The 24,772-nt window shown below is 41.3% G+C and overlaps 2 protein-coding genes across 2 annotated transcripts in view; one reads left to right on the top strand and one right to left on the bottom strand.

Annotated features, from left to right (window-relative positions):
* The window catches only part of flvcr2a (FLVCR choline and putative heme transporter 2a), a 94,551-nt gene extending 91,243 nt beyond the window's left edge, over window positions 1–3,308 (top strand). Inside the window, exon 10 of the mRNA XM_077238528.1 lies at window positions 275–3,308. Within this exon, the coding sequence (XP_077094643.1) occupies window positions 275–334 (60 nt within the window). The 3' untranslated portion in view covers window positions 335–3,308. The remainder of the gene's footprint in view (window positions 1–274) is intronic.
* On the bottom strand, window positions 2,970–24,485 carry erg28 (ergosterol biosynthesis 28 homolog). The gene is made up of 5 exons (XM_077238539.1): window positions 24,367–24,485; window positions 23,377–23,523; window positions 21,443–21,533; window positions 21,090–21,208; window positions 2,970–3,985 (listed from the first exon to the last, which is right to left on the bottom strand). The coding sequence occupies exons 2-5, from the start codon at window positions 23,507–23,509 to the stop codon at window positions 3,897–3,899; spliced, it is 432 nt and encodes a 143-aa protein (XP_077094654.1). The 5' UTR covers window positions 23,510–23,523; window positions 24,367–24,485; the 3' UTR covers window positions 2,970–3,896.
* Between the last annotated feature and the right edge of the window lie 287 nt (window positions 24,486–24,772).

Below are 24,772 nucleotides of genomic sequence, written 5' to 3'. Positions count from 1 at the left end.
CTTGTATCCCGCAACATGTGAACTATATTACCGCACAGCTCTAATCTGATAAATGTGAATATAAGACATTATTAATATAAGGCAAGTTATTACCGAATGAAACACTGTGTAATGTCAAATAAGTTTGACTTGACATTACTCTTCCTTGTTATTTCTAGTTATTTCTGTGCATTTTTATGTTGTAGATTTCATTAAAATTATTTTTAGGGTTCCTTACTGAGGTAGTGATGGATGGTTAAATGTACTGTTTCTTTTTTTTTTCTTTTCTGTTCAGGACTCATCCATGCATTCCCACGACGGAAAATCATTGCCAGTAAAGAAGGTTAAGATGTAAGGACGGACACGTCATCATATCCATCATTCCTCCTCAAATCTGCACAGCCACTATCCTGAATAATGACAGCTTAGTATTAATTGCCCAAGCACAAGTGAAAGTTATCTTCCTTCATTTTGCTAATAACCTGTTGTTGGTCCAGCAGTATTGAAACTGACCAATAGTTAGTGCTCCCACTTTAAATCAATCAATCAATCAATCAACTTTATTTCTATAGCGCTTTACACAACCGTCAGGTATCCAAAGTGCTTCACATCATAAAAAATAAAACGTATCATACAATAAATACATATAACAGTGAAAATCAAAAAAGAAAAGTAAAATTGAAAAGAAACAAAAACAGGGAAATTGTCACACCACTACTGCGTATTGAAAGCCTTTCTAAACAGGTGGGTTTTAAGTTTAGACCTAAAAACAGTTTCATCCGTAATTGTACGGATATCAGGGGGTAACTTGTTCCAGAGTCTCGGGGCAACAACTGCAAACGCCTGATCACCCCATCGCTTATACTTTGCCCTTGGGACTTCTAAAACCAACTGGTTTGAAGACCGTAACGACCGGCTGTGCTCACGCAGAGTTAAAATCTCAGTCAAATACTCCGGGGCCAGGGCATTTAGGGCCTTAAAAACGAACAGCAAAATCTTAAAATCTATTCTAAACTGCACTGGAAGCCAATGTAAATTGTATAGGACGGGAGAGATGTGTGCACGCTTCTGTGTATTTGTTAAAAGCCGAGCAGCAGCATTTTGCACAAGTTGAAGTCGTGCAATGGAGCTTTTATTTAAACCAACATAAAGAGCATTACAGTAGTCCAACCTCGAACTAATAAAAGCATGAATCACCTTTTCTAGATCATGCTTGTTAAGAAAAGGCTTAACTTTAGCTAGAAGACGAAGCTGGACAAAACTCATTTTGATAACATTGCTAATTTGCTTGTCAAATTTCATGTTGCAATCAAAAATAACCCCCAGATTTCTGACAGCTGGCTTAAGGTATGGCGCCAGAGCCCCCAAACTCACCGCTGAACCATTTGGGTTACCGAAGATGATACACTCATTTTTTGCTTTGTTTAAACTAAGAAAATTTTGTGACAACCACAACTCAATATCATCAATACAACTAAGTAGAGAGTCAAGTGCGACACTATCATTCGGTTTTAAAGGCAAATAAATCTGCAAATCATCAGCATAACAATGAAAGGACAGATTGTGCTTTCCTATAATACTTCCCAACGGCAACATACATAAAGAAAACAAGATTGGGCCAAGAATTGATACCTGGGGTACCCCACAAGAAAGAGGAGCAGCTGACGAGGAGCATTCACCAATCATAACTGAGAAGCTCCTATTGGCTAAGTAGGAGCTAAACCATTGACGGGCCAAACCTCGAATGCCCACACAATGCTCGAGTCGAGATAGGAGGACTGCGTGGTCCACCGTATCAAACGCCGCTGTGAGGTCCAAAAGCACTAAAACAGCAGGATTCCCAGCATCCACAGACAAGGCAATGTCATTATGTACTCTGAGCAGTGCTGACTCAGTACTGTGACGTGATCTAAAACCCGATTGAAATTTTTCAAGCACAGAATTTTTCTGCATAAAGGCTTGTAACTGTATAAAAACAACTTTTTCCAAAACCTTTGACAGAAAAGGCAGATGAATGTCACAAAACTCAGTGGGAATCATTCATCAAACACAATTTTGTAAAATAAATTTTTGTAGACCATACAATTCACAAAAGTATGGTTATATGAACGATTAAAATGAAAAAAAAAAATATGTATTGTTCTGCTTATTTCATAAATGAGACTTAATATGTTTTAATGTGTTGGGAAATGTATCATGTTTGCATGATGGTTCCTTAGATCTGACCTAATTTTTTTATTACTAGAAGTATTAATCTAGTAAAAGTTTCTGCAGCACACATCTGAATCGAGAGATCTCACTCTGTGTTCAGGTTGTTGATGCTGGACATCTCAATATTATTATGGAAGGTCGAAGTCCTTCAATAAAACCAAAAAATCAGTTGAAGCTTACTTGAATGTGCCAGAACATCAGTCATGTGATCAATGGAGGACGTTTGGTTCTCATGTCTTACATAATGCAATACTAACAGTCTGCAGCAGGATCCGACAACCGTATAATACACTTATCTCAGACTAAAGAAAGTATTAGAATGATTGCAAAGTTTAATGTATGTTGTAGCAGCAGCAGTAATGCATGACTGATGGACACTTTTTGATCCAATAGAAACATATATTAATGACATTTAATGCCAGGGTAATATAACACAAAATATAGTCTTATAAATGTACATTCAGATTTTAAAAAATGAAAAAAAAAAAAAAAAGACGTGTAAACGCATAATCACATGATACTTGCAACGTTTTTCTACCAATTGCGAGTTTTTATCTCACAATTCAGACTTTCTTTCCCTCTCGATTTTGAGTTTAGATCAGTTGCAATTACCCTTTTTATTATTTTATTTCATGGTGGAATAAAAATGTTTTCATACATTATAAATCAAAGCACAGTCACAGATGGAGTTAGTCTATTGTCTGCACGTATGACAGACTTGTCATGTGCCGACTCCTTTTAACAAGATGCTTTGTACACAATGACATCACAAAACATGATTCCTCAAGGTCATTTAAATTTATTCATTTCACATGGCTTCAAATATCCACCAAACAAGCAAAGTTCAGAAAGAACAGCAACACTGAAAATTACATATTACATTTTGACACTGTTGTTTTCTGAGATTTTTTAACAGATGATGGTCTCGCAAAACTGATGTCAGTCTGTAGACCTGTAGTTACTGTCCTAATCTGTGTATGTTGTTTATATCAATGTATGTATATGTAGTTCATGTGTATTTGACAGTACTTGTATAGAAACATTTTGAATATAATACAGATAAAATTGTTGTAAATTGAATATCACAGTCAATAATAAAGAGTGATAACTAGTTTAAACGGACTACATTGCTAAAATGCAAATGTGAGTTTGTTTTTTGATTTTGTGCATATTAGTAATTTGCAATTTAACATGCAAATAATTCATGTAAACCTTTCCACGTGTATTCTGGGGAAAACACTAACAGCGACGTGACCAGTAATTAACATTCATTTACATCCGAGGCTAAAACCCTTTTCATGGAAAGGCTTCTACCTGAATGCTTAAATGTCTTTCAGTAGCTGAGATTTAGACAAAGAATAAGCTCAAATATAAGAGTTTTCTTCACTACATCAACCCATTTGTGTCTTTCACCATTTTCATCACGGTACTATTTTTCTAATAAAATAGCTTAAAAAATGACTCAAATGTATAATAATTCAACTTTAAATAACTATATACAATTATTACACTGATTTCAATGCTGTAAAAAGGCAGTTTTGGCCCTTATATGTGACTGACAACCAGTTGATAGCAGGACCGGCACATAACGAACCACTGACCCATTGGTAAAACATCTCGTTGGACCACATGTAGCGTCCTGTCCCATTACAGCCATCCCGTGTCAGTGCCAGAGGGATCAACAGTGATGATGCTGGGAACATCACTCAGTTCCTCTTCTTCTGACGAGCTCCCATCACTTCCTGATGCTCAACGATACTCTGGAAGCCGATCAACATGCCCACAATAGAGACACCTAGAAACACAAAACCACACGATGCTAATTCTAGATCAATCCAACAACATTATATAGCACTGATTATGCTGATTTTTTTTTGCAGTGAATATTTCTCAAATATTGAGTTTCTATATTTGAAAGTCAGAGTCTGACACACATTACTTCAAGATTTCAAATACAATGTACATCCATTTAGTGTCATGTGTACGCAAGTGTGATACTGGTCCGATGTTTAGAATAATTAAGATTGTTAATGTTTTTGATAGAAGTCTCATCAAGGCTGCATTTATGTGATAAAAAAATATTGTAAAAAAAAAAAAAAGTAATATTGTGACCTATTATCAACATTTAAAATAGCTGTGAATGTATAGTAAAATGTATTCCTGTGATCAAAGCTGAATTTTCAGCATCATTACTCCAGTCTTCAGTGTCACATGATCTTTCAGAAATCATTCTGATATGATGCTCAAGAAACATTTATGATGATTATCACTGTTAAAAATAGGATTCAGGAACTTTGATGAACAGAAAGTTTAAAAGAACAGCATTTCTGTCATGACAACTGTGTTTTCATGTTAACGGATATGACAATGTTGATATACATAGATCTGCTACGCTGCTGCTGTTATTGCTACTGCTAATACCTATTATCAACTAATCACAAATCAGGTAACCAATTGGACCTTATTTACACAAGCTACTGCTCCACTGACAATACACTAGTCACTCCGCTGCACACCTCAGATCACTTCCTCCTCACTCTCAACCTCAACCTGCCTCAGAACACAACACACTCCTCCACAGGTCACCTTTCGGCGGAACCTACGCTCGCTCTCACCCTCTCGCCTATCCTCTTTGGTCTCATCCACACTTCCTCCACCTGATCAGCTCTCAACACTAGATACTAACAGTACAACTGATACTCATTTCTCCACTTTAACATCCTGCTTGGACAACTTCTACCCCCTTTCCTCAAGACCAGTCCGCGCCACCCCCTCTGCCCCCTTGGTTATCTGATGTTCTCCTCGAACATCGATCTAAACTCAGGGGTGCAGAGAGGAACTGGTGCAAATCGAAAGATCCTAAAGACCTGGGTCTTTATCAATCCCTCCTCTCTTCCTTGTCTGCTAATATCTATACTGCTAAAATGACTTACTATCACAACAAAATTAACAATTCTTCTGACTCTCGCACGCTTTTCAAAACCTTCTCGGCATACCGTACAAACTTGTAATGGTTCAGTCATATTGACGTTTGTCTTTCACCCTACAAGGTTTGGGCTGCCTATGAATATAAAAAACATTGACCCTGCCATCTTGTACTCTGATCTTAAACTGCTGGCTACAGTCAATCTTCCATCAGTCAACGAATTAGTTGAACATTATAACATTTCACTCCACTGCCTTCTGGATATACATGCTCCACTCAAAACAAGAACTGTGTTTTTTTCTCGTTCTGCCCCCTGGTTTACGGATGAACTGCGCAAGATGAAGGCTGGTGGCCGTGCCATTGAGAGGCGTGTCAAATCATCTGGCTTGGTGGTTCACAAGCTAGCCTATAAACATCACCAGATGGCCTACGCAGCGGCCCTTAAACAAGCCCGGTCCATCTACTACTCTAGCATTATTAATAACAGTCCAGGAAATTCCAAACAACTTTTTGCCACTATAAATCATCTCCTCAATCACAAAAATCAAATCCAGACTGAACCAACAGCAGAACTCTGCAACAGGTTTCTTGCATTTTTTCAAGATAAGGTCAACTCCATCCGGTCTCAGCTTTCTGGTTCCCCAGCTCCATCCTTACCTCCCGCTGGTTCACATCCTCCTTTTTTAAACACTTTCACTACAGTCACACAGGCCTTCCACCTCTCCCCTGGATCCCTTCCCTACAGCACTCATCAAATCTAATCTGTCGGCCATTAGTCCCCTTCTTACACAAATAATAAACCATTCATTAAATTCTGGCCATGTCCCACCGTCACTTAAAACCGCCATTATCAAACCTCTTCTGAAGAAACCCAACCTCGACCCAAAATGTCTCGCCAATTATCGGCCAATTTCTCATCTTCCATTTTTGTCCAAGGTGCTAGAAAAAGCTGTTTCTGTGCAGTTACAGGAACATCTACAATGTCACTCATTGTTTGAAACATTTCAATCTGGTTTTCGTACTGCCCATAGTTCAGAGACAGCACTGTTGAGGGTAACTAATGACCTTCTTATTTCTGCAGATTCTGGATCCCCCTCTTTGCTCATTCTCCTTGACCTTTCAGCGGCTTTTGATACTGTAGATCACCATATCCTCCTAAGTCGTCTCCACTCTGACATTGGTCTCCGTCATTCCACACTGGACTGGTTTACCTCTTACCTCGCTGACAGGACAGAGCAGGTTCGCTTGGGATCTGCTAGGTCCAGAACAGCCCCGGTCACTTGTGGTGTCCCCCAAGGATCTATTCTAGGTCCTTTGCTTTTCATTCTATACATGCTGCCATTGGGTCGTGTCATCAGTCAATACGGTATCTCTTTTCACTGTTATGCTGATGACACTCAGTTATACCTGCGAACTGACTCAAACCTATGCTCTACTCCGTACCTTTCATCATTATCTGCTCTCCCTTCATCTTCTGCTTCACCTACATCTCTAGCCCTCTCTAACTGCCTGGAGGAGATTAAGGCATGGATGAGTCAAAATTTTCTCCAGTTAAACAGCTCAAAAACCGAAGCCATACTAATCGGCACCCCTCATCAGGTAAAGTCATCACCTATTACTACTATCTCTTTCTCTGGTCAAGACATCTCCCTCTCAGCTATTGTTACCAACCTCGGCGTAAAGCTTGACCCACAACTGACCTTTGCCAATCATGTCAAACATCTGTATAAAACCTGTTTTTTTCATGTCAAAAACATTTCAAAACTCCGCCCCTTTCTCACTTTCTCTGATGCAGAGAAACTCGTCCATGCCTTAATTTCCTCCAGGGTTGATTACTGTAACAGCTTACTTATTGGTGTATCAAGTAAACACCTTCAAAAACTTCAATTTATTCAGAACTGTGCTGCCCGAACTCTTATGAAGGCACGCAAATATGAACACATTACTCCCATTCTTCAGAAACTTCACTGGCTCCCCATAACTTCAAGAATTCAATACAAAATCGCCCTCATTACTCATCTTTGCATCCATAACAATGCCCCTCAATACCTCAAAGATCTCCTTACCCCTCAATCTTCCACCCGTAACCTCCGGTCCCTAACTGCAAACCTTCTCCATCAGCCACGCTCAAGACTATGTACCATGGGAGACCGAGCTTTCTGCTGTGCTGCCCCTCGCATCTGGAACTCCCTCCCTGAACATCTGCGAAAACCCCAGTCAGTGGACAATTTTAAAAAAGAGCTAAAAACTGTTTTGTTCAGGCAGGCTTTCCTAAGTGGTCCTTAGGCTTTGTTATTTTTCCTTTCTTTTTATGTATTTTATTGGTTACTGATTTTAGATTGTTTTATTGTGGTTGTTATTGTATTGTGGTCTGTAGCACTTTGAGATTCTTCTTTGAAAAGTGCTTTATAAATAAAATGTATTATTATTATTATTATTATTAATACTTTTCATTATATTAATGTCCAAATATTGCTTCCCAGATAATGTGATTTTCAGGAATTCAAGTATTTTATAGGTCGGAAAATAGGATTTGAACAAAAAAAAATCTGAGACAGTGCAACAACAACCTGTAATTCCATTTTAACCCAGAAGACTCTGACAGTGCACAGGCACCTGCCTGATAAATATCCTATATTAATTGAAAACATTTTTTTATTCCATTGTCAAGACATATACATTTATCTACTGGAATAGAGCAGTGTAAATATTGCAGTGAGTTTGTTGTACCTCCACGGCTAGTGAGGGCTCTTTTTACGAGCTTAACTGCAGCTTCCGCAGCCCCATTACGATGTGGTGCGTCAGCCGGGTGAAAGTTCCATGCCCACACTGTCCCATTCTTGGCGGCTTTGTCCTCTAAGGATACTTCCCGTATGGTCGCTAAGTACCTGTGCAAGTCTTGTAGGGCAGGTTTAGCTCCAATAAAATTGGTTCCCCTGTCTGCCCACAATTTTCAGGGATGGCCTCTCATTGCTACAAAGCGAAAGTAAGTTTGGAGAAAGCTTTCAGATGATTGATCGTCAACTAGATCCACATAAACTGCTCTTGATACCATACAACAGAATACTATGCCCCAAACTTTCTTTCCTGTTCTTTTCTTGACAGCATCCTTGATCTCGAAAGGGCCAAAGAGGTCAAGTGTGGTATATTCAAATGGGTTAGCACGCTGTGATCGTTCTGCCGGTATGTCACTCATCATCTGTTGGCACATCTTACTTTTTCTTTTGCGACATGTAATACAGTCATTTACAACTTTCTCCACTATCCTCCGACTCTGCATAATCCAAGCCCTCCTCTTGTAACGCAAAAGCATGGCAGCAACACCTTCATGGTTCTCGTTATGAGCTTCTCTTGACAGTAGTGTTGCGAGCCATGAACGGAATGGAATTAAAAGGGAAAAGCTGTTCCATCTTCTTTCCAGCTCTGGATTCGTCCTCCACAGAGAAGTATTCCTGTGCCCTCATCCCTGTGGACCACCAAGCGATTTAGTGTTGAGTCCAGAAACTGACAGCCATCTTGGGCCGCGAAGACCAGGTCTCGGAATGCTTGTGCTCTCTTCTCAGTCGATAGGATAAAATGGTTTGCCTCCCACTTTGATGAATCTGGCCAAAGAGCCACACAGTCTGGAAAGAGAACTGTAACGTTGAGGTTCCACCAGACGCTCCAGTCCAATTATCCAAGGCTTTTTCTGCCTGTATTCTGCTGATGTTACACCAGGGATAGCAGGGATGTCGATTTGTCAAACTTATTTAGGTCTTGTTTTTCTTTAGACTGAACCCTGGTGACCACTGCTGAGAAGGCTTTCCGCTGAAGTTTTCCCACATCTACAGCAGCAGAGGGTACAATCTCACTAGCCATCTTCATAGGCCAGTCACTTTTGGAATTTTTCAGAAACTCAGGTCCTTGCTGCCATTCTGTCCCTTCGCCCAGTTCCTCAGGAGTTGCACGCCTGGTATGTCAGCAATATTTCTTTTGCCTTCAATCCACCTCCAATCTTCCACATTTCCAGCTTTCTGAATTTCACCAATTCGGTTAGCAAAAAAGGTCTGGAAGCCATAGCTGCTTTTTTGAATGGCTGCTAGGATTGTTTGGCTATCCACGAAGTGAAACCATTGCTTGACTTGGATCTGGCAGTGTTTTTCAAAGTATTTCTTTAGGCGGGTAGCAAACACCGCACCACAGAGCTCCGATTTGATTACATCTCCTTTCAAGTCAAGAGGCGTGAGTTTCGCTTTGGATTCTACCAACTTCACTTCAACTCTATCGCTGGTTTCCCACCTCAAATAAAGTACAGCCCCATAGGAGGATTCGCTTCCATCTGAGAATGTGATCCCTATTAGCAACCCTTTAGCTCCAGGTGGCGTAAGGCTTCTCTCAAATTTTACTTGACCCAGTCTTTCGAATTCTTCAAAGAGAGTTATTGCCGCTTCTCGAAGTTTCAATGAGAGAGGGGCATCCCATGTATTTTTAGGTGAGTTGTCCCTACCAGCTTCCTGGAATGATTCTCGAACCAACATTATTCCCTTTTGGTTGGCTGGTGAAGCAAGACCAACCGGGTCATATAATGCGGCGATCTGGCTAAGAAGTATGCGTCGGGTAAGGGGGTCTGGTGTTCCTTCCCTGACATCCTCCATGCTCAGATTAACTCCCGTCCTCATTTTTCCTCTTTTCTTGGAGAAGTTGATAGATGTCAGCAACCGAAGTTTGTCAGTTTCAGGTTCGTAACCAACTCCGAGTGCTTTGTTCTCCCCCTCATGAATCTGGTTAGGCAGTACCAAGGTCCTCGGTATAGTAGCTTCTGTAGGGACTCCACCCTTCCCACCTTGGCATGATAGAACCCATGGTTTCAGGAAGAAGCCTCCCACTTTTAACATCACCTCCACTCCTTTGGTGATCTTTTTCAATGTTTCAGGATCATTGTGTGAGGCTAGGATATCATCCACATAGCTGTCCTCAATCAGAGCTCGCCATTCTTCCACCACATCAGCAAACTGAGGAAGGTTGGCAGTTTCTCTCATTGCGACTTGGGCGATACATCTTGTAGGTTTATCACCGATATTTACTCTGACGACCGCAAACACCTCAATATCATCTTTAGGGTTGTCTCTCCAGAGAAATCGGTGGAGGTGAACTTCCTGATCTCTCAGCCACACTGAGTTATACATTTTCTTTACATCACCCAGTGCGGTATGGCGTCCACTCCTGAACCTCAACAGGACTCCTCTGATGGGATTGAGTACATCGGGACCCTTGTGAAGGAGATTATTTAAACTTATACCTCGATACACTTGGCTACTATTCCACACAATTCTCACTGGGGTTGAAGAGGAATGCGGATTTGGTGCAACCAGATGGCTGATATACCACTTAGGTCCTTCCCACTTCTTTATTTCCTCTTCCGTAAGTTTAGCAGCAGCCCCTCTTGAAACCATCTCATGTATTTGTTCTTTATATGCAGCTTTCCACATCCAAACGCTTCCTTCTCCAGACGCTTCTCAGTGTTTCTGAAGGTTGCCTCCACAGCCTGCCTATTGTCGGGCAGTGTCTTGAGGTCCGTCCTCCAAGGATAAGCCGCGTCCCAGTGAGGAGACTTGCTGTTTTTGTCTGCCAATACGTATGTTAAGGCATTCTTTTATCTTTTCCAGGTCTCGCTCCTCCTTGAGGGTCATCTCTTTTCCTCCAGGAGGGCACCTACCACACTTGCAACCGCCACATTGAGGACTGCACGCAGCTCCAATGCTGTCCCACCTGAACCACTCGAAGACCTCATTGTTAGTAGTTTTGGTGCTTCGGATAAGCGCATTTCCTTCCTCCTCTTGAGGTAAGATGGTTTCTTTGTAAGCCATCGAGTCTGATCTCATGGTCCTTGCAAGGTGAGTCTCAGAGTGGTATACTGCCAGATTGACAGCCTCAATAAGATCAGGATGGGTTCCTCCAACAGTCCTTCCCAGCGGACCGTCCCAGAGGACAAGGTCTCCTACTATTTTAATTGGCTGGGGAACAAGACGGCCTTCTCAACGACTGATAGGGAGGTCAATCTTTTTGGGACGAACTAGTTCGTCTCTGGGTACATTTGGAAAGAACTGCAATTGCTTGGCTGTGACTGGTTGAGTCACCTCCGCGATGTCTTTCAAGCCATAGCAGAGAATTCTATGCTCTGCCACCTCTCCCTTAGGTGTCTTCACTCTCAACCGTAGGGAATATCTTTTTGTAAAGACCGTCTTCTTCATCCCCCTGACTCCATGGACTATAAGCTTGATCTTCTCACCGCACAGTCCAAGGCGATCGGCTGTCTCATTAGTGATATAATTGGTGTCAGATGCGAGGTCGATTAGAGAACCAATAAGGCAACCCGAGTTTGTCGTTACTTCCATCAGCATCATCACCACTGGATGCTCTCTCAGTCCATCTCCTGCCTTGGCACATACAGTTGATGATATTCTGTTTGAGAACACATTCTTGTATTTCTCTATTTGTTCTGGAGTCAGCTCCGCAAAAAACTCTTCTTGCTTGTTGGTTAGGCCAAGTTTCTTTCCTCCAACTTTTATAACACTCTGCTCCTCACTGCTGCTGTCCTTCTTTGGAACTGGTGGCTTAGGACACAGAAGGTAATTGTGGTCCGACAGCCCTCCTTTCCGACAGTCTACTTTTGGGCAGAGGTATCTGGGTGTGCATCCTTTCCCATCCTTGGGGTGGTGCCGCAAACACTTGGAGCACAACCCTAGCTTCTTCACATGGGCCCTTTTTCTTAAGAGATCTTGCTCTCTAAAGACCTTGCACGCAAATAGCTTGCCGGCATGGGAGTCATCTTCACAGACAGTACAGCTGGGATAGTCGTCCTTCTGACCTGCTGTGGGTTTAGTGAAATCCTTCCTCCCTCTCTTATCTGGGTAGTCTGCAGCACCCTTTTCTACAGGGCCTTTGTCTGCAGGGCTTGGCTCCAACTGGTCCAATTCTTCAAGAATCTCCTCCTGCTTCAAGAATCCTAGGAGGCAATTAAAATGATGCAGTGGAGAGAACCTGTTTGCTGGGTCAGTTTTGTGCATAATCCACTCCTTCTTGAGTGAACTGGGAAGCTTGCTTTCAAGAGATTGAGCAACAACACGGTTCTTCACAGCGTCCTCTTCACCAAGAATCTGGAGGTTGAACATTGCCCTTTCCACAGCCTGGATTAATTCAATAGTTCTTCTTGGAGTGTTTCCTTTGACAGGGGGAAGAGACTGGACCTCATTGACGATCATAAGGACTATTTTCGCTCTGTTTCCATATTTGCTGTCCAGCAACCTGAACATGTCTTCGGCTGTTCCACAGCGAGATAGCACAAGATCCTTCTTGACTTCTTCGTGGAGACTATTTAACAAGTGAAACTTTTTTATACATTCCACACCTTGTGGGTTCCCCAATTCTTGTAGGTCTTCCCACTCAATCTTCCAGCGATAATAGTCTCTCATGTCACCAGAGAAAGTGGGTAGCCGTACTTTTTCAAGGCTGATTTGAGGTTTGAGATTAAAGTTTCCTTTGGTCCTTTCTGGGCTGCTTTGCTGTAAGAGGGGCTGGGTGTTCATGTTCAATACCCCCGTATACCTCTTGGGCTTCAGCTTGTGATCGGAAGACATGTCAGGGAGAGAGAGGAAAGAAGCATCTTTCATCGGATCCCCAGCTGCACCACGATCATCTCCCAGGTTTCTATCTCTACCCCTTACTTGGTCTGCTTCGTCCTCCTCCAGTTTGTCAGGCAACGCCAGGACGCTCTTCTTTAGTGTCTTGTGGCGTGTCCTGAGATCTAATGCCTTCGAACCAGGAACCAACTCCTTCCATTCTACTAACATTTCTCCGAGTTCAACAACCTCTCTTTCAAGAGCTCTATTCCTTAACCTGCGGTCCTTGATTGACTTCCGAGGGTTAACTTCCTCTTCCTCTCCCTGACTGATGGCCGTCTCAGCTGTTTTAACCTGTTTGAAGAACGCCTCCTCAGCGTAACTGGTCCAAAAGGTTTCCTGAGTGGCTCCTTTTACCTCAAGGAACCTGTTTTCATACTCCGCTGTCTTCACATCAATTTGATCTGCCGATGCTTGCACCTCTTCATCCATTGACTCCCTCAGGGCTTCAACAGACTCATGTCCCGCATCTGTGACTTTCGAAAAATCCGTCCTGAAAATCTTCCATTCTTTGAGAACCTCAGTCGGTTCCAACAGTCCCGGTTTGGTGAGAAGATGAGCCCTCTTTGTGAACGAAGCCTGAGCTCTTGATCGCACATTTTTTAACTCCTCCAATTCTGCCATTGTTACTCCTTTTGCATTGACAAAAGAGCTGTCCCACCCAATGTGTACTTCCGCTCCTTTACTTTAATCAACAGGCAGTTTAATTAATGGAAAACTTGGGGTCAGTCACGAAAGTGAGAAGCCAGCTGTTTTGGGTTGATTGAAGCTTTCTTAATGAAGCACTGCACTCACTCCAATGCAGTGTGCCTCGGTTTATAACTGTTCGGTTTTTTCAAGAATTTCCCCACCGAACAGGGCGTCAGGAGAGAACACGTTTTCAAAACTGATTGTGGTTTTGTTTACTTGGATTTATTTCTTTTCCACATATAGTTGATCAGTCCACAAACAAAGACGTTATAAACCGGTGGCGCATCTCCCCGACGAGACAACATGCAAACTAACTCTTGCTTCTGCGTATATCTCATGCTCATACTAACACACCGTTTTAAGATCTCGCTGATTTGCATTTCAATCCTTAACTGGTCCCTCCTTCAATCAGGAAAATGAACCTCCCACCTATTTGCCTGCGTTCTGTCCCTACTAAACCACCCGTGCTGTAGTGAGCGCAACACCCTATCTATGCGGGCCGAGGCCTGGCAGGGCATCCCCGGTATATAAGAATGGGTATTGAACATAATAAAACGAGGCTACTCGCTACAGTTTGCTCGCAAACCCACGCACTTTTCAACCGTGGTCGAGACGACAGTGAGAAGAGACGTGGCTCACGTCCTTTGCATCAAAGTGTCGCAACTTTTAGAGAAGTAGGGCCCTATAATTTCTGCGATCACGGAATCGCGGAATTGGCAAATTAACGCGGAATCTAGTGTTAATGCGGAATTTTGCAGAATTTTACATATTTGGAATGAAATTATGTTTTTGTGTGGGAGAAGAACGTATGTTTGGGGAAAATTCAGACCGGGGGAAGCAAATCTGGGCGACACAACCCCTCCCGTCATTTCAGCTGCCTCTCCCCCTTCAAAACAATGAAAGCATGGCGAAGCGGCTCTCCACGGCTCTGCTTTCGTCGGCGAAAAAGTTAAGAAACTTGACGCTAAGCCCTCAGTACCGAGCCGAGCAGTTCCCACATGACTTTTATACAGTGTTACCCACACATAGACTAATTCGTCGCGGTGCGCCACAGAATCAACACCTGCCGCCACATATTGAGTTTCGTTATTCATTTTTTTTAACCCTATTGCGTATTCTTTCAATTGCATTTCCTTTCCCTGCTCTCCCTCCGTCTCTGTTACTCACGCGTCTCTCTCACACACATACACACACACACAACCCCTCCCCTCCGTGCACACCGAGGCGCTCCGGACTGGACAAAAGCGAAACGAACTCCGCAAGCGACACTGCGTGAGTGAGACCGAGTGTGTCCGAGCGCGCGCTCGATAGTGCGCGAGAGAGAACAGTGTGTCTGAGAGCGCGCTTTACAGTGCGCGAGAGAGAAACTGAGTGTGACTTTTATTTAAACTAATATAATTTATTTTACTGGACAATTTAAAGCTCATAACCAATAATATTTTGTTGTTACCTGAAGTACTTCGAGTGCAGTGTTTGCATCATGCCGTTTTTGTCCTGAAAAGTAAATGTGATGTTTGTTACCTCAATACATTTAAGGTCATTCCTGTTTTATTTGTGTAGCCTACATTTTTAATTATTAACATTAAAAGCACACTCTTTTTATGACTAAAATAACAGTAAAGGGTAAAAAAACTGAATTCCCCAAAATGAAAACAGAAAAAATGGAATTTGCAAAAATTAAAAGGGAAAAAACGGGATTTGGGAAAAAATAAAACGGAATTTGGAAAAAAATAAAACGGATTTTATAGGGCCCTAAAGAAGGGAGCTGTGGAAACAGTCCCATTATCACAAAGCGAGTCAGGCTTTTATGGCGCGTTCACACCAAATGCTAATAGAGAGTCTGGTGCGAGTGATTTCAATGTTAAGTCAATGTAAAGACGCGTTTATGCACGTCTAGAGGTCCTGCGGAGCGAATGAGGCGTATAACTTGGCGCTATAGACGTGAATTCGCACCGTTCGTGCAAATGATGTGAATTGAGCGTCTCGAGCGAATGATTTTATTTGGTGCATTCACGCGTTTGACGCGAATCCGCAAATTCGGGTCTGACGCCTGAGTTGAAAAATCTGAACTTTGGATTCAGTTCACGCCGCATTAACCAATCGGGAGCCTGCTTGCTGCTGTCACGTGGTAAAGTAAATATTTTATCACATAAAAACTTGATTTCAATATATGAGACATTAATTTTGATTGCTATTGAATCCAGATATCGCCCCATCACAGGCCATTTCTCAGATTCGCCTTCAAGGGGCAGGCTTACCAGTACACAGTACTACCGTTCGGCCTATCACTGGCACATCGTACTTTTACAAAGTGCATAGACGAAGCACTTATCCCCCTCAGACAGCGGGGAGTGTGAGGGTTAAACTACCTCGACGATTGGCTGGTTATAGCCCAATCAGAGGAACAATTGATAACTCACAGAGCCTGTCTCCTCAGCCATATAGAAAGCCTGGGACTCAGGATCAATGTTTCCAGGAGCACAATGTCTCCCAACCAGAGTATCTCTTTCCTGGGTACAGTGATGGACTCTATACAAATGAACACATCAGACCGCACGCTCACTATTCAATGGCTAGCGGTATCTTTCAGAGCAGGCGTGTGCGCGTCTCTCAAGAGATTTCAGAGGATGTTGGGTCTTATGTAGGGTGACCAGATTTCTCGGAGTGGAATACGGGACAGATACAGAACGCATGCGTATAGAGGGAATGCACGTGACGTCACCGTTGGCCGGAGTGACTGCAGTCACGCCCACAAGTGGCAAAAAGACTGAGCAGCAGCATTGGTTTTCAGTGTGAATGCTGCGGAAAAACACACAAAACGCGTCTAAAACGGGAAAGAGCTTTGAGACTGACTGTACAACTAGATTTGACAAGAAATATGAGGAATATTTTTACAGACTACCTAAAGCTACAGAACAGAGAAGCAAATAGATCGCTACAATTCATAGAAACAACTGGACTCCAGGCAGCGAAAGGTGGATTTGCAGTTATCCTTTTTGTGTCAATATGCTGAATTTAGTGGTAAAATCATTCTCTATATATTGTATTGTTATATATTGCAGTGACAACTCATCAATCAAATATTTACCACTGTTTATTCTCTATAATTTGACATTTTTAAATAAACACTGACAAAAAACTAGACAAGTTTTAAGTCTCTAGACGATATGATGATATATATAACATTGATAAGTGATCACCTGGATTTAGACCTGCCTATTTTGTATTTATATAAAGCATTCACAGGCAAATTTGCTGTATGTATTTCCCTGGTGTCGAAATCAGGCACATATAAATGTCAGGAAACACGATTCCTGGCTGCATGTTAATATCCATGGATCACTGGATCTTTAGTAAGTTGTAAGGAACACTATATTGAGTCCAATCTTTAGTTTAAACTGATAATCGTTTGTTTTACTTGCGTTTTCGCAGTTTCCCCTATTAAATCCAGTCACGCAGCTGCTCTTCTGCCACTCAGTCCGGCTGAGGGGGGCGTGTTCCGGCGGGAAAGTGACGATAATGCATTCCCTCTATTAATGCGTCTTACATGCGCTTCATTAGGCACACTAGCACACACACACAAGGTCTCTCCCTCTCTGTCATGCGCGCGCTACACGGTTTGAACGTAACATATATATTCACTTAGCCTTTCGGAAACGAAACCTATTATATATAAAAAAATATATATATATTAACGATGAAATAAGGGACAAAACATGATTTTTTCAGAATAAGTCGGGACACTAAAATTAGAGTGGAAATACGGGGCTGTCCCGGGAAAAACGGGACGTCTGGTCACCCTAGTCTTATGGCTTCAGCATCATCAGTACTTCAGCTCGGACTACTGCACATGCATCCTCTCCAGTGCTGGCTAAAACCCCATGTACCAACTCACGCATGGCGGTCTGGTCACTTACAAATTAGAGTCAACGACGGCTGTATCAGAGCCCTTGCTCCCTGGAAAGCAGACGACTGGTATCAGTCAGGAGTGAGTATGGGTGTGGTTACGAGGAGAAAAGTGATCTCGACAGATGCCTCCAATCTAGGTTGGGGGGCCCTTTACGAGAGCAGGCCCGTCTCTGGCCTATGGTCAAGCCCGGAGAGGCGCCTAAATATTAACTGTCTAGAGATCGGAGCAGTCGCTCTATCGCTGAAAGCTGATCTCCCATACTTAAAAGGCCACCACGTTCTGGTCTGGATGGACAACATGGCAATGGTGTCCTATATAAATTGCCAGGGTGGTCTCAGGTCAAGCAACCTGCACGCCATGGCCAATAACCTCATCTTATGGGCTCAGCACAACCTGCGCTTCCTAAGGGCAGCGCACGTCCCCAGGCATTCTGAACCAGGGTGCGGATATGTTATCCAGAGACAATGTTCCCCCAAGGGAATGGTCTCTTCACCCACAGACGGTTCAGCTGATATGGAGCATCTTCGGCGAGGCAAAGATCGACCTCTTCACCTCAGAAAACAATGCTCATTGATGAATATTTTTCTCAAAGAGCAGGGACGCGCTTGCCCACGATTGGCCTAGCTGCCCGCTGTATGCATTCCCTCCGGTCACGATGTTACCACAGGTCATCGAACAGATCAGGGAGAGCAAGTGTGCAGTGCTACTAATAGCACCTCTCTGAAAGACCCCATTATGGTTCTCCGAGCTGGCACTGCTTCTGGAAACTACCCCATGGTCGGTTCCGCCAAGGAGATACCTCCTCACGCAGGCAAACCGATTAATCTGCCATCCCCGTCCCGACTTGTGGGGCCTTCATTTCATGGGCCCCTCAACGGATACCCGGGTGTCTCCCCGAAAGGGTGCTGAAAACCTCGACCCTGAACCCTCCGCGACCTTCTTCTGGGCCTATCTGGGACCTCTCCTCAGTCCTGGAAGCACTGAAAGGTGCCCCATTTGAGCCGCTGTGGTCTGCGGACCTGAAGCATCTCTCGCTAAAAACTGCACTCTTACTTAGTGAAACGAGTGGGCAATTTACAAGCGCTGTCAGTAAGCGCTTACTGCCTTGAGTTTGGGCCTAATGACTCCAGAGTCATCCTTAAGCCAAGCCATGGTTATGTTCCTAAAGTGCTCTCGACTCCGTTCAGAGAGCAGGTTATTTCACTAGCAACTCTTTCCTCGCCAGAAGACGAAAGAGACGTCGGGTTTACTCTGTCCCGTCAGGGCTATCAGAGTTTATTTGGAGCGTTCTGCCTCATTCATACAGTCAGAACAGCTCTTCGTATGCTTTGGCGGCCGTACCAAAGGGCTCGATTTTATAGATCTGATTTTATTTTTTATTTTTAGATTTTATTTTCGCTCTTCTCAGGGAACCAAGGTTGCGTAAGTAACCGAGACGTTTGTTTGCCACGCACTGGCGTAGCCACGGGTGTGCCAGGGTGTGCCGGTGCCACCCACAGTGGCAGCTGGCACGCCTAAAATAGATGCATATTCTTTTTTAAAGTTTTAATAAAAACGTTTCCTAAACTTAACCTAAATTGTTGTTTGCTTAAAATATTTGTACATTTAAAATGTATTTTAATTTTTTAATTATTATCGTTAAGAAAAATATCTGCCGACATTCGGACTAGCAACCAATCCGCAAACAGCCGCTGACTGGTAATACGGTTGTGCTGTTGAGGCTCGCGCAGCCTCATGAGGAGAAATGGAAACAAATGAGCGCAGATGACACAAAGAAACTTAACGAACATAGAGCGGTTAAAAAATTAATGTGGAGTTTTTATATTTATAACATATGATATGATACAGTTCATAAGCAACATCACAGTGACCAAGAGTGCTGAATATCATCATGATTGAAAATATGACACTTATTTCATATGACAGTTCAATAAACAAGTAATTAATATCAAGTCACTCACATTTTAGACACAATATTGACGGTTTTTGTACTATTTGAGCAGCGAAAATAGTTCCAAACAAACCTCCCAAGAACCACAGCGCAGCTCACCGGAACACATAACAGCATTAATGAATGATTCAGCGCTTTGAATGAATCGATTGAGTCAAAGATTCAATGACCCATTAAACAACTACCCAATTCCTTAACGATACAGCCGTTTGAACGAATCATTTGAATAAATGACTCAATAACGCACTTATTAAGACGGTCACCTGCCGCCCCCTGCTGGTGGTTTAGTTTCGTGTTTAAAAGTAGGCTATAATTCTTTCCAATATGTCATATTATCTTCAAAAAATATTTAAAACAATCTCATAACATTATTTAATGCAGTTGTAATTTTTCAGTGTAAATTAATTACAGCATAGTGTCTTATTATTTCAATTGAATTTATTGATCAAATCTAAGAATATAAAATTGAAAGATGAAGCATACATTTAAACTGATTTCTGGGTTTTTACTTGGAAAAGAGAATGGCTGATTTACTTGTTCGAAGGACAAGCACATGTAAAGCCTTAATGTTGAGCCCTGAGTTATATTTTATATACTGTAGGCCTAGTATTGTGTTTATGTGGCAAGCCAGTTTTACACATCAGCCCAGTCTATTCTGTAAAGTTAGTGATAAGCCGGGTCAGAGTTTTTTTGCACATTAATTTAACAATAAATGTGGCACACCCAATTTTTATTATGCACACCCAGAGACGCTTTTCTGGCTACGCTAGTGTTGCCACGTGTTCATTTTCTTACATCTTTAAACTTTTAGTTTTACAAATGGGGACAAATTTTGTTTTTGGTCACCACATAAAAAAATAACTTTAAAACTGGATAATATTTAGAGTTTTGAAGTCCTTAAAAAAGTATGAAGTACTTGAAAATTTCACTCTCAAAAAGTTGCACAAATCCTGAAATGTTATTAATCCTGTGGAAAATTCAAACACTTTTTCACTCGATTTTCCATTTTTTTATTTCTATTCCTTTGTGGATTGGAATGTCTCAGATTGAGTGCAAACAAAAGAAATAAACATGAGAATAAAGCATTTGCAATTGCAACAATTTCCTGTGAGAAGTAGATCATTATCTGACAGAAATGCAAGTGTGCCAATATTTTTGGCCATGAATGTAAATGTCTTTGTCAATTTTGATCAATTTAATACATCTTTGCTGAATAACAGCATTCATTTTTTTATTATTATTTTACTTACCCAAAACTTTTTAAAGGTAGAGTATCACAGTTTCCACAAACACAAAAAATAAATAAATAGTAAACTGTTTTCAACATTGATAATAATCATAAATGTATGGAAGATTGTTTCTGCCACAGAATAAAACATTTTAAGGATAATTGCGTCTTTTTATCTCACAATTCTAACTTAATTTCTCGCAATTCCTACTTTATATCAAGCAATTCTGAGATAAAAAGTCAGAATTGAGAGATGTAAACTCGCAATTGTAAGAAAAAAAGTCAAAATTGTGAGATAAAAAGATAAAATTACCTTTTTAATTTTTTATTCTGTGGTGGAAACAAGCTTCCATACAAATGTTTCTGAGCATCAAATCCTCATATGAGAATGATTTCTGTAGGATCATGAAGACTGGAGTAATGATGCTGGAAATTCAGCTTTGATCACAGGAATAAATTACAGTTTACAATATATTCACATAGAAAATAAAAGTATCCTGATTCAAGACTGAATTAGGTGTTAGAAACTCACTCACTTGCTACAATCAGAGGCGCCATAACTCCAATGGTCAAAGGAGCGGTTTTATAGATAAATGCTTCAGACAAGAAGTGGCCGAGAGCCAGAACGAATGTCCACAGCGTGACGTGATAAAGCCTGTAATGAGGGAAAGAAAGGACCGTTAGCTTGATTCCAGACACACACACACACACACACACACACACACACACACACACACACACACACACACACACACACACACACACACACACACACACACACACACACACACAGACACAGACACACAGACACAGACACACACACACACACACACACACACACACACACACACACACACACAGGCACACACACGCACGCAAGGATCCTTACGTTCGGTTCTGAATGTCTATGGCACAAGCGCAGCGGATGATGGAGGACAGGAGGGTCCATATGCCGAAGGTTCTCGCCTGAAGACCGTTTACTAAAGAATAAGACAAATCCTCTCATTTATAGCACACATTATTTACATGTACACAACAACATGTATTTGCATCCAAATACTTTCTGTATTCATGTAAAGGACAGTAGATACCTTAAGGGTTAGTTCACAAAAAGATTAGCCCATGATTTACTCATCCTCAAGTCATCCTAGCTGTAAATGACATTCTTCTTTCAGACGAATACAATCGGAGTTATATTAAAAAAAGTCCTGGCTCTTCCAAGCTTTACAATGAGGGTGAATGGAGGATGAGATTTTGAAGCCCCAAAAAAGTGCATCATAACAGTAATCCAAACGGATCCAGTGGGTTAATACAGGCCTTCTGAAATGAAGAAAAATATTTATAACTTTTTTAAAGGGGTGGTAAAATGGCATTTTCACAAGATGTACAATAAATCTCTGATGTCCCCAGAGGGTGTGTGTGAAGTTTTAGCACAAAATACCCCACAGATATTTTCATATAGCATGTTAAAGTTGTCACATTTTGAGGGCTTGCAAAAACACACCGTTTTGTGCCTGGCCCCTTTAAATGCAAATGAGCTGCTGCAGAGGGCGGAGTTTCGAGAGTTCTTGTGTGTTAGCAGAGCGATTACGCAGACACACTAAAATGACAGAAACTGTTCTGCCTTTAATGTTAAAACGGAGTCAGACAAAGATGGAGAGACTCAAGAAGTGACAATATGTAGAGTGCAACAGGACGTCTCTGAATGGTTAGTTGATGAATTTATGTTGCTGATGTGGAGTTAACTATCTTCAATTAGCATATTCTGTCATGTTAATCTATAAATCGCTCATAAAGGAACTATTGTGAGATACACACACAGTGACTTTCTATTGCATGTGAAAAGAAGGATGCTAAAGTTTGAGCTGACTCACAAATACACTCGTATACAACAACTTTTCCTCTTCTCAACATGGACTGTGTTCCCGGGGGCGGGGTTTATGTACATTTTAGGGTTGCTGATGTCACTAAACCCAGGAGGAATGTCGTGTAGTCACTACCAGCCGTTTTTTGTAGTCCTTTTCTTCAAAAGCAAATATCTCCCTTTGCTTTGAACTTTGAGCGTTGTAACTTTGCAGATGTTGTTTATGCTCAAACAGCAACATTTCACACTAGCTAAAGTTAGAAAAGTGAAATCATACTTTACCACCCCTCTAAACTATAATCACTGGCTTTTGGTAACGTACGCAAGTCTAGTTCTGGTGGAAGAGTGACCTCTGACCCGACACATGATATATTGACGAACGTGGAAGCGCAGAGGATAGAGAAAAACAAAACACCAGTCAGAAATTAGACGTCTAAAAGTAGAATTTTTAAAAAGAAATGTGGCAGGAGCTTGAGTTTGTTGTTGAGTTTGTCACTTAAGCTTCTACGTCAAGCGTCGGGTCAGAGGTCATGTGTCGGGTCAGAGGTCACTCTTCCGCAGGAACTAGACTCGCGTACGGCCGTTACCGAAGCCAGTGATTATGGTTATAAAAATTTATATTTTTCTCACAAAAAGGCATCGCTTCTCTTCTGAAGGCCTGTATTAACCCCCTGGAGTCTTATGGATTACTTTTATGATGGATGGATGCACTTTTATTGGCTTCAAAAGAAAAGGGTACCATTCACTCCCATTATAAAGCTTGGAAGAGTCAGCAGATCTCAGATTGTATTCGTCTGAAAGAAGAATTTCATATACACCTAGAATGGCTTGAGGGTGAGTAAATCACAGGATAATTTTAATTTTTGGGTGAACTATCCCTTTAACTGAAAATGTAACTGTAATGTTGATCTGTTAAGTGCTAAAGTTAGTGAATGAATAATTATTAGGTGTATGCCGACCATAATCCGGTGTGCCGGTGTAGAGTTTTTGGGACAGGAAGCTGTAATCTCTGAAGCTCTGCACTGTGTTTCCCACCGCGATCACAGACACCATGAGCAGCCAACTCCTCAACACATTCAGAAAACGGCTCATCCTTCACTGAAAACCTGCAGGAGACCAACCCACAAAACACTGCAGTACCTCAGTGATAGCAGAGCATGGTAATACCTTGGTACTTTGATACCATAGTAGTGAATTACTGTTAAATTCATTTAGCACTGCATTTTCATGATGCTCTATGGCAGGGGTTTTCAATCTTATAGTTGCCACCGACCCCCAAATATGACCATGCTCGTGTGAGGGAACCATTCTAAAGTTTTTTCTAAACACCACATTTATACTATGAAAAAAATATATCATAAAACTAGTTGCTATTAAGTAACTTTATTATATGTTTCTATGCAATATATTAATGAAATATTTATTTTTTATTTACTTCATTTTTATTTATTTATTTTAATCTATTTAGTAGATTGATAACTGTTTTTATTATTAAATCACATTTTTATTTATTTATTTTAAAATTATTTTAAATGTACAATTTTATTTATTTTAATTAATCTAATTTATTTATTATTTATTAAATATCATCAATACATCGTTCATGGAATTATTTCCCCCCTGAAAACGTTCTAGTTCGGACGTTCGTTTATTTTTTTTATTTTTAAATGTTACAAGCTTCGGAATGTTCAGAGAACATTCAAAATGAACGTTCCCATAACATTTGAAGAATGATGAAATGGAATGTACGTATAACCAAGAAAAAAAACACATTTTAAAAACGGGACGTTTTCAGAAATAATGTTTTAATGGGAACGTTAGCAAAACGTTCTTAGAACATATTTGGTTCGCTAGGTTTGTGTAGGCAACCATAAACCAGACTTGATCAACAATAGACATTGTACATATTATTAAGAAACGACACGATTCATTAGTAACAATGTTCTTACCTTCTGTAGTCAGTATTGAACTGTATAACTATAACATTAACTGTACTGTGTGCATTTGATGATTCCTGCTTATCATCGTACCGCGAAAGGTTCACAACACTCACATGGACATGAACATTGACCAATCAGACACCGCGGATGACGGTTGCGTCACGTCATAACACCACCCCATGAGGCAGTGCTTCAAAAGACCGCCCACTCCTGAGAGATCCAACCAATCACCGGCCGCATATACATCTGACGATTTCTAAAGGAAGGGTGTGTTGAGTTTGAATGTATTTAGTACAGTATGTTTATTATATACTCAAAGACGTTTGGTCTATTTTATGAAAACAAACGTTGACTTTTGAGCTTTTTGGTCATGTATATTATATATTCATTAGCAAAAAAAGGTCTAACTATATCT

This window comes from Siphateles boraxobius, unplaced genomic scaffold (assembly GCF_051911475.1).
Source record: "Siphateles boraxobius isolate OS27281-9 unplaced genomic scaffold, OSU_SipBor_1 22, whole genome shotgun sequence".
NCBI lineage: Eukaryota > Metazoa > Chordata > Actinopteri > Cypriniformes > Leuciscidae > Siphateles > Siphateles boraxobius.
The sequence above is the reverse complement of the archived record's forward strand: the minus strand, read 5'-3'. Positions and strand labels throughout refer to the sequence as shown.

Coding starts and splice junctions, on each gene's coding strand:
- erg28 (XM_077238539.1), bottom strand. CDS start 23,509: ATGAGCCGTTTTCTGAATGTGTTGAGGAGTTGGCTGCTCATGGTGTCT. Junction 21,534..23,376: donor CACCGGCACACCGGATTATG/GTCGGCATACAC, acceptor CTTATTCTTTAG/TAAACGGTCTTCAGGCGAGA. Junction 21,209..21,442: donor ATAGACATTCAGAACCGAAC/GTAAGGATCCTT, acceptor CCCTCATTACAG/GCTTTATCACGTCACGCTGT.